At 39.2% G+C, this 14,086-nt stretch overlaps 1 protein-coding gene across 1 annotated transcript in view; it reads left to right on the top strand.

Moving 5' to 3' along the window:
* Window positions 1-14,086, top strand: part of rap1gds1 (RAP1, GTP-GDP dissociation stimulator 1) — a 35,922-nt gene that overhangs the window by 9,690 nt on the left and 12,146 nt on the right. Inside the window, 3 exon segments of the mRNA XM_008319025.3 lie at window positions 242-364; window positions 3,530-3,655; window positions 12,954-13,100. Of these exon segments, the coding sequence (XP_008317247.1) occupies window positions 242-364; window positions 3,530-3,655; window positions 12,954-13,100 (396 nt within the window).

The raw sequence follows: 14,086 nt of genomic DNA, 5'->3' as shown, positions 1-14,086 counted from the left end.
GAGTTACTATAAACTCCAGCTCCAATAATATTAAGACAAATAACTGAGAGTACTCAGTTGTTACTTTTTATTATGTGGGCGTGTGTTTTTACGGTACCTCTGTCTGTTTTAGTTATCACATTCTTATGTCAAATGTGTCAGTGACAGCAGTAATAAAGATCAAAACACTGTAACTGTACTGTACATGACCCACAAAGCATGTGTTGCTGTGATTCACTTGGATTCTGTTTTGTGTCTGCAGACACTGAAGCCAGTATGAAGATCCAGGAGATGGGTGTCCTCCCCCTCCTCCCCAGCCTGCTGAGCCCACAGTCCTCCTGCACTCCTAAAGTAGCCAACCTGATAGCTGAGGTGGCCAAAAATGGTGAGATTTAGCTTCCAAGTCCACCCACTCAGGAGCGACTTCCCTGTCTGTTGTTCAGAAATGAAAGTCTTCTTGGCTTGACCAGAAATTCCTAGTTGTCTAATACACACACAAACACACACACATATATACATATAAATATACATATATATATACACACACATATATTTATATATACATATATACACATATATATACATATATACATACATATATATATATACACATATATATACACATATATATATATGTTCCCTTATTTTATCGCAGTTCTTCTTCGCTCCCTCAGTACATCGCGGATTTTATTTATTCCAACTTTGCGAGAGTTTTGCTATATCACAGTGTTTTACAGTAAATATTTTTTTTTAATTATTATTATTAAATAAAATATTTTCAATATTTTCTAGATAAAAAAAACTATGTTCTAACCTAAAAAAAAAAACTGTAAAAAAATAGCAAAAAATCAATTAAAAGACATTGCTGGTAGCTTTGTTTACCCAGAGGAGATCGAACACATTCATTGAGCATGATCTTCTGTTCCTCATGCTGATTGGCTCATGCATCGTAGCATCTCTCAGCATCTCCCCTTGTCTGACAGATACTCTTGTACTTTGTTCTGCGCAGTTATGTATAGGATGTTGCTGTAAAGTTTGTGCTCTTGTGTTTGGTGAAAGTTGACCCTAATTTAACGCCCTACTCCTAAATGCTCTGATCGTGTTCTCAGGCTTCTGTTCTTAGCCCAAACAATGACACTGACACAGATGACAGTTAACAGCCTTTATTTTTCTTTACAATAACGTCTGCTCCTGCGATTTTCTCCTTTCCTTATACCCTCACCTTAGCCCTCTGCGGCGCCACATCAATGTGTATTTACGTAATATATATGTCTTATATTTCCATTTTACAACTCTACCGTGCATATAATTGTGTAGGAAAGGGTAATACAGTCTAGGGAGGGTTGATAACAGTGTGGGGGAGGATAGTAAAGGGCGAATATACACAGAGATAATATATTAACTATCCCTAAATGTCTCAGATGCCATTTGTGCGGCATGTGCACTTTTATCTGTGTTACGTGCAGTCCTCCTTACGCTGCTCTTCATCACCTCGTTCCGACGACCGACAAGTCATTCCATAGCAGGGCTGGTTCCTGCAGCCGTCCTTGTGAATTTTGCAGACTTTGCTGTCACCAAGTTTAAAGTTATTGTCTGAGGACACATCAGTTATTTTGCCCCAGTGTGAGCACAGGAGAAGTGCTTTAAGTGTAGAAAAGCAGAAGTGAAAAGAAACGCAGGGCGAGAAAAGGTTAGGATAATGAATGGGTTTGAGCAGCTTGAAAGACTACAGCTAATGATCACTCCGCAGCACTTTGCCAAGCTTGGCAACAACCCGCTGTTTTTTTTTTTTTTTTTTTTTTTTGTCACCGCTCCGCTTCCGGAAGTGTCTGCGTGGAGCCAGGGGACTGCTGGGTGAAAGACAACTCCCCTTTCTGTCTGGCAATGATCTGGTGTGATTATTTTAAAGTAATAGTTGAGTGTTTTATTGTGTGTGTTGTTTATAGATACTAATACATATTCAGTGTCTTATGTGTGGCAATGACTGGTGAAGCATTATTGGTTTATTACATAACATAGACTTTAAAAAAGAAATGTACTTTATTCACTACTTAAAATTACATTTTGCATTTTCACTCACCTTGTGACATCACAAAGTGCCACCAGAGGTGTTTCTAAACACCCTGCGGGCAACAGAGACCAAAGCGACCCTCTCACCCATTGGTCCAACATAACATAAGTCATAAGTCAACCATCTCTCGGAGGTGGCCTTCTAGCTCAGTGTCCTGGGCAATTGCCTGGGTTGCCTGCCCCGTTGCAATGCCCCTGTGTGCCACCTGCACTGGGTAGCTTTACCCATACTACTACCCCTTCCTTGTGGTAGGGTTGGTTTACTCATACTCAACTGACAGACCTTTATCACTTGCCACCCATTAGTGTACCATCTTCTTGTTCTCTGTCTGACTCTGGCTCAAACATATACAGGGGTTGGACAATGAAACTGAAACACTGGCCAATTTAATGTTGGAGGTTTCATGGCTAAATTTGATCTTCATTGATTGCACATTGCACCAGTAAGAGCAGAGTGTGAAGGTTCAATTAGTAATAGCACAGTTTTGCTTAAAATATTGCAATGCTCACAACATTATGGGTGACATGTCAGAGTTCAAAATAGAACAAATTGTTGGTCCACGTCTTGCTGGCCCACCTGTGACCAAGACAAGAAGTCTTTGTGATGTATCAAAAGCCACGGTATCCAGGGTAATGTCAGCATACCACCAAGAAGGACGAAGCACATCCAACAGGAGTAACTGTGGACGCTGTCCAGGTACTAACCCGGATTGCATCCAAAAAACATAAAACCACAGCTGCCCAACTCACTGCAGAATTAAATGTCCACCTCAACTCATCCCGTTTTCACCAAAACTGTCCGTCAGGAGCTCCACAGGGTCAAGATACATGGCCCGGCTGCTATAGCCAAAGCATTGGTCACTAGGCGTTTCAGTTTCGTTGTCCAACAACTTGTATAGTGCGATGGGAATTTGTTGCCATGTGTCCTGTCAGTTTGCCATACCTGTCAGAATGGCCTACGCTGCTTTACTGCACATACGCACGAAGGAAAATCCCTTAATTCCAATTCCGTCTGTAAGACTTTGCTAATTTAACAGCAGCTGTTTCTCTCCTAATTACTCAACCTTATCGTGGTCTGTATCTGACTGTCCCAATCTCTTAGGACGGGGATTATTTCGGTGCAAATAAAACGCTGGCAGTAGTTGTATTTAGTTCTTAATCCCTTATCTAAAGGTGGTTCTCAGAACTGTACTTCCTCCAGTTCCCAAGTCTTGATAAAAATAGGTCTTTGTTGACTGTGTTTAAAAAAAAAAAAAAAAAATCTATAACCTTTAAAGTGTCATATTTTTACTAGGTACGATTTGATCCCGGAGTAGAAATTCAGCTCTTTGTCTTTGAGGACGGAAAACCTATCAACATCGAAGCATTAGAGTCTTTGTTGAGGAAGCACTAATTATGAAAGGCATTATCAGGGCCATTATATCCCTAGTAACAAAGGTGAGCCCATTCATATCCTGACATCTCCTGTTCCTTTCTCCAGAGTTCATGCGGAGTCCATGCGTCGAGGCCGGCCTCATCCCACCTCTAATTCAGCTCCTAAACTCCACCGACCAGGAGGTTCTGCTGCAGACCGGCCGCGCTCTAGGCAACATCTGTTAGGACAGCCGTAAGTAGGAGTTTGCTTTGCTTGGGAACGCTTAATTCCTTGTGAGCCTTGTCATCGCTGTCACTGATCTAATACAAAAAAAAAAGTGTAAAGAAAAAAACAAAAAAACAAAAAGCAATTCAGCACACTCACAAAGGTTTAACAGGCATCCAGGATTGTGCACAGGGAAATGTTGTCACGTTGCCGACAAGCTGTTTCTCGTCTGTTTGTTCCTGTTTCCCCTTTTATATTCGAAGCACTTACATAACAATGACATGACATTAGTGTCTATTTTTAACAGCTAGGTTCAGATCGGTAATATAACGGTGTATGAATATGGAAAAATACAGATGTACACTCTTGTTGGATCACTCGATAATCACTACATGCCGCATATAAAATCCGTTCGATGAAAACTGCAACTGTATTACGATATATATTCAAGATTTAATGTGTTTATTGTCTGAGGCACAGTTAAGAAAAAAACGATTTTTGCAGTGTGTGAGCCGGCAGTATTAGTCTTAGTATTAGTCTCCTGCTCGCTACGATATATATTTATATATTTGTACATATATGTATTTACTGAAATAGCAAATACAGGATATATATTGACTATATGAATGAATATAGTAATATGCTGTTTTTTATTTTATTATAAAAAATGTATAAATCCAAATTAAAAACATACTCGCGACCTCTGAAAATTGATCCCAAAATTGCAAAGATTTGGCCAACGTTTGTTTGCGAAATTCCGAATAGACATGTGATATTTTTGCATTACAGGATATCAGTGGTATAGTTAATAATTATAGTTAATAATTATTAAATATCAGTTGTAGGCAGTTGTTTGGTAGTTTCTCCATCAGTCTTGAGCACACTAGATTATAATATGAGAAGCAAACAGTTTCTTAAAGCGACAGTACAGCATGAAGCAACGATAATAAATGAAATTCTTCCAACAATTGTGAAGTTCAATGATATTTTTGACCATACATTCCATACCATACATTGGTGTTTATTATCGGTGATCAATGGAAAATGCTGACCCTGGTATTTATACGCATTTAAGCCGATCCCCCCGATAATATTGATATTTATTTTTTGGTGTTTTAAATTTGGCTTTTATGCGAGTGATCGCAAATCCTATTGTGTTTTATCCCTCTTCTGGTGGGCTTTTTAATATTCATATAGCTGTGGTGTCCATCATAGACGACACGTTGGAGAAGAAAAAAACAAATGTAAGTGAGAACATTAACAACAGTGGTGTGAAAGATGGTGTGATATTTTTTTCCCAAAAAGAGGAAACCACTTGCCAGTCAAGTGAAGGAAACGAAACGCAGGAGGAAATGTTCCAGCGTCATCAGCAAAGATATACATTCTGGGTACAGTCTAGTTGCACTTCGTTAGTTTAATACAGCTTTGACTTCATAATAAACGGATTAGTGATGTTTGAGCCGGCTGCGATTACACGGCAGTAAATGTGTTCAACGATTAGCAATTTGAATGTTCGTTATAATAATTATAATTTCATTTTTCATTCTGTTGTCCAATGCCCTCTATGCACTGGGTGATTTTTAGCAATTTTCCAGATACAGCCACTCAGATTTTCCAGTGCTGTGAGCAAACCTTGACAATCCCATGACTAGAGTGACTCCTTCTGGGCGTGTTAATATTTTCCACTTAACCTGGCTTTTCATTGAAATAACATTGATTGACCATGAGTTGGCATGGTAAAATTTGAAAAGTGAGCTGAGGGATGGGAGGTGTTAATGTCATGTGAGAAAATTAAGCAGACGCACAGAAATCATGCAATAAATACGTCTTCACGTGTGTAACTGAATAATGGTAGTAATCCTTTTTTTTTTAAACCAAATTTTAGGAATTTAATTTTCATTCATTCAAATTTTCATTTTCAAAATTCAGTGTTGTTTTGTTCAGCTGTATCTTTGAATTGTTTATCTAACGGTTGAACAGACTTCACCTACGACGTTATCAGAGAAGCATTTCAGTGCCGACTTCAGGAACCAGCAGTTGCCTTTAAATCTGTTGTTTGTTTTTTTTTTGTTTGTTTTTTTTGTGGAGCTTTCGAGGGCTTTAATCCCAGCTGTCCGTCCTAGTGCTGTCTGAGTGTGACTTTGTCTTGGTAGAAAGACTCGGTATCTGTGGAATGTAGCTGAAGGAGACATTTGTTGTAGCGCGGCTGGGGGGAGGGGGGAGGGAGATTCTCGGTGAGTTGGCTTGACTTAACATGATGGTGCGGCCAAGCAGCTGCTCACCAACTCACAAAACTGCGCACTCGTGGTATGTTCTGAATATGATGTCTGTGGAGTTTCTCCTATTGCAGGTAGGAAATTAGAACTGTCCTCTTACATTATGTCTTCCTGGTGGTTTGTTTGGAGGAAGTGTAGCCAGTTTGGTGCAAAAAATAAAAAATGTTGAGTCTTTTTTTTTTCTAAGGTTGTTCAGTGCTGGCACCATCTTCATTTAAACGGGCCATCCAAAATTGTGATTATTATTAATACCTGATTAATTGTGCGTCCCTACCTTCGAGTATTGTGTTTGAACCCCAGTGCTGACATGCACAAAACAAACATCTCAATATCTAAGTCGCCTCTTGATCCACTTTAGTGATGGGAGTATTGATTCTACGGTATGGTTATGGTTATATCAGTAGTTAGATGATCACATCAGGAACTGTGGTGGGGTGGGGGAGGAAATGGTCTGGCTGCCACATTAATAAATAATATATATGAATATATATATATATATATGTAATATGTATACATGGCTTGACTTTTCCATTGAAGCTATGCAGAGTCATACTGCTCTATACACACACCTGATCTCTAAAGACTATAAGCCACGTTTGAGGGTTAATCACAAATTGGAATACAAGTCATGGCTTTTGTTTGTGTAAAATTGAACGTGTACTCAGTTGACTCCTTAATGTGTATACAACTGAGTGAGGATTGATTTTTTTAAAATGTTGATCAATGATTGGACGATAATGCTGGTCAATTATGGGATGCAGAGGATGGAACATGGATTTTGTCTTTCAATTAAACTTGGCGTGTGTTTGTGATGTGTTTTTATCCCCTTTAATAATGGTGAGAGCTGGAAGAGAAAGATGACAAGAGGCAGTGGACGAGACAAGAAACAGTCCTGTTCTACATAGCATTAAAGTTTAGGTTAGTTCTGATTTAGTGCCCTTGTAGAAAAAACTAAAAAATGGAGGATGTCTGCACTGTGTTAAATATACAGTAAACATCAGTGTCTGTGTACCAGACGTACTCCAGAATGACATCATAAACATGTCAAAAGGAGTGTGTTGTGGTACTAATGAGTTATCACACAGTAATGTAGCTGTGGCAGGGTGGGCACAGCATGTCACACACATACACCATTTACGTACGTCCTGTGTCGGTGAATATACCACTTCAGATCCCACTCACAGACAAAGTCACACAAACCAAAATATAGACGAATGGATTTATTTTATTTTCCCTATGGGACTGTTTGGCTCACTTCTGTGTAAGCCAGAACTGTTTATTAAGACTGAGGCCACTGTGGGAGCACTAGTGAGGAGACTCCTACTCCGGACTGAGCACCAGCAGCAATACATTTATAAAATGCAAAAAAAGCTTATATCATATACATGGTTTTATGTGAATCTTGGAGACAGTGACTGCATAATTTTGTCATTCTACGAGGCACAGTATATGAAATGTTTTTTTTGACTAGTTTTAAGCTTTTTCCCTGCTACTATTCTTTGTCTTTTGTAAATCATAGTTAAACATACTATACTTATACTATACTTGTTGTATAAATATATATATACATATATGTATATATACATATGTATATACTTATGTATATAATATTAGCCATTTATCCATTTTGAAATCCTACACCTCTTCAAACAACATTCAAGTCCTGCATTAATTATCGTTGCTTTTTATAATTATAATTATATAATATAACAATAATATGATAATAATAATAATTATTATTATTATTAACATGGATTTCAATATTTCAAAAGTATCTGTAAACTGGCACTGAATGAAGTTGCCCAAAACACCTCAAACACCTCCCATGTGCCTTTGTCTACTTTTTGAGGTGAACGTTTTTGACCGACTTTGTCCTGGTTTTCTTGGGTGCAGGGAATGGTTCTGATGCCACCATATACACTGGAGATCAAAATTAGAGAACAAGTCATAAAAAATGGAATAAATCTGAAATAATACCATCTTCACTGTTCCACAGTTAAATGACATTTTATTGTGTCTATATCATTGTACTACAACACTTTTTTTCACAAAATGACTAAAGGTATTTCGCAAAAAAAATATTTTCCAGAAAATGCACTGATCAAAATTAGAGAACACTTTCAGGTGCCTCCCACTTAATGGTGCTAATCAAGCACATGGTGCTAATTTCCTTGATTATCTGTCAACCCTTATTTAACTGGCATTCTAACTGCTAGTTTCACTGACTTTGCAAGATGGTGGGCCGTTCTAAAGTGACTGAAGGCCTCCGGCAGCAGGTTGTCCAGATTAAAACCAACGGGATGACCCTATCAGCCATAGCAAGACAAGTTGGTCGTTCCAAATCTGTGATTTCAAGAATATTGAATCTTTACAAAACTACAAACTCATTCAAGTCGCCCAAGAAGGCTGGTCGTCCACGAAAGACAGATGCAAGAGAGGACAGGTCACTGCGGAGGATGTCAATGGGTAATCGTTTCCACACTGCAGCTGGAATTGCTCGCCATTTCAGTGCTGAACATGGTAAGGATCTGTCTCGCCATACAGTGTCTCGCCGTTTAACAGCATTTGGACTGAAGGCCCACACTGCAGTGACCAAACCTCTCATTAGCCGAAAAAATCAAAAAGCTAGACTGAGCTTTGCTGAGGAGCATGTTGTGTGGACTGAGGAGAACTGGTCCAGAGTTCACTTCAGTGATGAAAGCAAATTTAATTTATTTGGGTCTGATGGGAAGCATTATGTTCGGCGACACATTGGAGAAAGACTAAACCCAAAGTGTGTTAAAAAGTCAGTGAAAGGTGGAGGAGGAAGTGTCATGGTTTGGGGCATGTTTTCTGCAGCAGGAGTTGGGCCTCTTGTACAGCTACATGGCCGAGTGAATGCAAATGTGTATCAGAACCTTCTTCAACAGCACATGGTTCCTCACTTGCGTTCATCGCCCAATCAGCCTGCAATCTTCATGCAGGACAATGCCCCGTGTCACACAGCAAAACGGGTAAAGATTTTCCTTGAAGGTCAAAACATTGAATTAATGGCATGGCCTGCCCAGAGTCCTGATCTCAATCCAATAGAGAACCTCTGGAAAATCCTAGGTGACAAAGTTATGGCCAAGAAACCCACTACAATCACCGAACTGTGGAGGAGACTGGAAGAAGAATGGACCAAAATCACACCAGAGCAGTGTGAGAGACTAGTGCTATCCTGTGGCCGCAGATGTGCTGAAGTCATTCACAGCAGAGGCCTGTATACTTCTTATTAATTGCTGACTGTTGTAACCTTCAGATTTTTTTTTCCAAGACAAAGTCATGGTTGTTCTCTAATTTTGATCACTTGTGTTCTCTAATTTTGATCAGTGCATTTTCTGAAAATATTTTTTTTGCGAAATACCTTTAGTCATTTTGTGAAAAAAAGTGTTGTCGTACAATGATATAGACACAATAAAATGTCATTTAACTGTGGAACAGTGAAGATGGTATTATTTCAGAATTATTCCATTTTTTATGAGTTGTTCTCTAATTTTGATCTCCAGTGTATATAATGAACAAGTTCACGTGAAAGGTCAGTAAATCGTTCTGAGTGATGGACATAAATGCCCCGCAGCTTTATGCACTACATAATGAGGTTTCTGTCCTCGATTTAAGAAAGTCCACATTCCATATCGTGTGTGCCGTACCTGTTTCGCCTTGCTCAATTAGCTCGTCTTATTTTATGATCTGAAATGATATAGCGACTAGGCAAGATTCTACTGATTTCTGGCAAAGGCCCACCAGCCACTGAAAACTCCTCTGCAACCCCTTTTTGGGCCACAGCCCATCAGTTGAGAATCATTGGCTTCAGGATGGTTTTCTGTACAGTCCTCTAGGTAAAAACAGCGTTTTGTTTCATCAATGGTTCCCAAAGTATGGGGCAGGCCTCCCTTTTCCGTCATGCCCCCCTTTTGGGACACAAATGTTTTCACGAACCCCACTCCACCCTGTCCAACTCAGACCCCTGCGAATTGAAATACTATTGAGAACCTGATAACATGTACATTTTTATCTGTACAAACCACTGTATGAGTTGCTGCCACCTAGTGGACTGAAGGCTTGTTGTCATTCAAGCATTACAACAGTGCTACACTTACTGTATATCCAGTGTGCCATATTCCATTGGAACGTCCCTTCTGGCACCTCATTGTGCCCCCACCGGGGTCCCGCCCCACTATTTGAGAACTACTGCTACTTCGGGGATGCACAACTATTGTGGAGCAAGTCAAATTAATTTCATTTATAGCATTTCTTCATTTGTGCCATACTGAGAAAATAGAACTGGGTTTTTTTATAGGAATTCCTCAGTTCAGAGAGAATGGTAGTTTTGTAGGAATTTTTTTTTTTTTTTTTTTTTTTATTTTTGTGAACCTTTACCACATTGGTTTTCCTGTTTTTTGAGTGTGGGAACTTGATAATAGTGTTGTTAACCAACAGGGGAACTGCAGAATAAGTTTGCAATCGGAGAGCGTTATTAGTCCAAAATATATGGAGAAGATACCAGCTTCCTATTTTAATGCAAAGGAGGTAAAGCTAACGTCAGCTTTATTAGCTCAGAGAGCTTAGAACATCCCAGACTCCTGCTAGAAACGTCCTTTTCGAAACCTTTTCATAGAAGGACGTACAACGTCATTCACAGCCACAGCAACAGCTGCACCGAAGCAGATCACAGTATAATGTCCTGCACATTTCCTGCTTAAAACTCCAGGCATGGCTCATTGTCAGGAATGATTGAATGTAGCACCCGCACTGACACTGCTCTGACGACGTAAAACTGCTGTTCTTTTAAGCCCCGTGTCAAACCCAAGGCCCGCGGGCCCGCCACGTCATTTTTTGTGGCTGGTTCAAAGCAATGGTCAAATTTTGCATGTTTGTAATATATGCATGGGAATTTCATTTTTTTTTATTCTACTCAAATTCTATATTTCTGGCGAGAGGATTCTCAGCACTGGTTTTATTTTTGTGTTTTCATTTTTGGCCTTTTGAGCGATTGAGGTTGACACCCCTGTTTTTAAGCAACGTTGTGGAGGACGGAGAAGGTAAAAGGTCATGGCTTCAGCACCCTACACCACGACAATGGAAAAAATGTTGGATCAATCCATACGTCGGTCAATGTTTCTTTTGCTTAGAATGTTTTTTTAATTTTTTTGTTATTGCTCTTTGCTCTTTTATATCAATCTTTTATACATTTTTCTCAAAAACGATGTCAAATGTTTTTTTAAGGACAAACCTTATGACATTTTTACTGATATAATATTATGATATATTATTATAAATATAATAATATGGCTTTACAGAAGGCTGCTGTTGTCATTCTGCTAATTTAGTAGTTTTCTACCCCTCCATTAGCATTGCTTAAGGTTGCATCAACTGTAATTAAAAAAAACAAACAAATACAACAGCCCTGTTGGTCTAAAAGTTTAACAAAGCAACTATCGCTCAGCCTCAATGCTCAACTTAACTTTGCCGTCATCTCCAAGTTGAAGTTCCGGTATTGGAAATGACAAAGTGTTTTTGAGCCATCCCTACTGTTTACATTAACTCCTTGATGGCATTCTTTATCCAAACCTTTGGTCTTGTTCCTTTATCTAGGTTCACCAGAGCAGTAGTCCTCAGTCACATGTTGACTGAGTGACTTTTTATCCCGTCTTCCTGATGCAGCCCAACACGGGCTCGGGCACTATGTTGAACTTGAACCCAGAGTCATGATTACCTCAAATGCTGTGTTTAAATGCTGTGCTGTGTTTGTCTATTATGTTTTCATTTTTCAAATATTTAAGAGAAAAAAAAATCTCATCTATAATTAGGTTGATTCATTTGTTCAAAATTGATCAGATTAAAGATTTTTACTCACGTATAACAAATAATTCCATTGCCCATTTACTAATCGGTACTGTAATACACACATACACCTGTTGTCATTTACACACACATTACAACAGAAATGAATCATGATTAGTCGGAGTGAATCCGCAGTTACCCTGTGATTAATCTGATTAAAATTCCAATGTAATAATATAATTCCCATAACACATGAATATTTTAACATAAATTAACATGTTAATAGGCTCATTTTTATCATGCAAAATCTATGTTATGTTTACTAATGACACAATGCAGTTACCATATTACCGGACTATTGAGTGCACCTGAATATAAGCCCCACCCACTAAATTTAAAAAGAAAAAAAAAATGTACATATATTGGCTGCACTTCTCTATAAGCCACAGGTGTCCACGTTGTAACATGGGATATTTCTCTTCACTTTTAATTAAATAAATGCATTTTTTCCGACCAGTGCCTGTAACATGGCTGGTTACACGTTAGCTCTTTCCTGCTTCTCCGCCCCGATCGTAGTTGGAATGAACAGGGGAGACTTAGTGATCTGCTCCAGGGCTGAAGCTAACATTAGCTCCGGGGCTAACTCCCTTCACTTTGTGCTTGTCCACAGCAGAGGTAAACAGAAACAGTGAAGTTGGGGTCTTTATTATCAGCCACTCCGACCACAACAGAACATAAACAGAGTTTTAACAGCTCCTGTATAAACAACTCACTCTTCAACATGACAGGACTCAAACTGCTCTCTACTTTAGCTACCGTTCTCTCTGTTTCGCGCGCCCCATGCACATATACGCACACAGCCATTCACAGACAGACATACGCTACTAGTATAACACACAGTAGCCTACCAGAAATGTCATTGATCGCTAGCGCTATGAACTTAGCTAGCCTGTAAAAATCCATAAATTAGCCACAGGGTTCAAAGAGTGTAAAAAAAAAAAAGTAGCGGCTTATAGTCCAAAAATTACGGTAATACAGTTGAGGTCATTATTCTTCCCTCTATTCTTATTTCATTCAGAATTGTGATTATGTTCTACTGTTGGTTTGATCTGTTTTTATTCTGCTTATGTAGCATTGATTTCATCTGCTTTTTATTTCTGAGTTATGGTTCTTTTCTCTCCTCGTTTCATTTTTTAACCCTTTGTGTTGTGGTTGATTTGTGTCCCGGCCTCTTTGTTTTGCAGATGAGGGCAGGAGAGCAGTTGACCTGGCAGGAGGGGCTCAGATAGTAGCTGAACACATTAAATCCCTCTACCAAAATACTGAGCCGGAAAATGAGAAGCTCTTGACAGTCTTTTGTGGCATGCTGATGAACTATAGCAATGATAATGGTAATGACCATCTTTCCCCCGAAGACGAACCGTAAACTAATCACTGACTAATCATCCTTCTACACACAGAATGGGTTTTCGACTGAACCAGAGGACTCTGTGGTGCTGCTGTGGTTTGAAATGATTCTTTCTCCTGATCTTTTTTTCCAATGCTCTGTGTTGCTTCTTCTGTTTCACCTTTGTGGTCATTTTCTTTTGGGCGTGTTTGATGTGACGCAGTGTGGAAGCAAAGTCCAGTCTTTTCATGTTGTACCCATGATATAAGAAAATCCGTTTTAAATTCATTTTGCGCCCTCTACTAGAGATGCACCAATCACCCAGCCAGTAACTGGCTAGTTCTAGGAACGACGGCCAGTTTTGCAACCAATTATCTTGCTTATGCTAATATGTCAGTATGGGAAAAGGAAGCTAATTTGTCACTAGCTCGGAAGTACTTGACAGGTAGCCCGTTATATATATAGGTTAAAGGTTAAAGTTGAGGAGCCATTGTGAGGTTGATCGAAACAACAAATATTTTACAAAACGAATGTAAACTGCAAATATGTTTGTTTTTTATGCAGACTTATTGTGCAAGGTTCTATTTGTCAGAACATTGGTGCACAGGAACCAAACTTAGTACCTCATACCAGTCACCAAGAACTGCATTTTCAAACAACTGCATGGAGAATCTGTGACTGAGTGCAGTTTATGGGAAATATGGGACAGAGAATAAAAAGGTTCCGCTTACGTCACATTTTCGCAAACAGTCCATCGCTAGCATTTACTCTCCTCGGATCAAAACACATGACACTTACCATGTTTCCAGCTACGTCTTCCAAAGTTGTGGAGCATCAAACACTCCAAACTCTTCTAAACTGGTGGCTTTTTAGATTTGAACGCTCATGGAGTCTGAGTCTGAAAACAAATTTTATGAAATAGTACTGATTACTGATGGTCTCTTAATTCGCGCTCTGGTTTCCACCACTACCTCTGGACCACAATCCAAC

This window comes from Cynoglossus semilaevis, chromosome 1 (genome assembly GCF_000523025.1).
Source record: "Cynoglossus semilaevis isolate Cse_v1.0 chromosome 1, Cse_v1.0, whole genome shotgun sequence".
Taxonomy (NCBI): domain Eukaryota; kingdom Metazoa; phylum Chordata; class Actinopteri; order Pleuronectiformes; family Cynoglossidae; genus Cynoglossus; species Cynoglossus semilaevis.
Note: the sequence above shows the minus strand (reverse complement) of the source record. Positions and strands in the feature narration are given on the sequence as shown.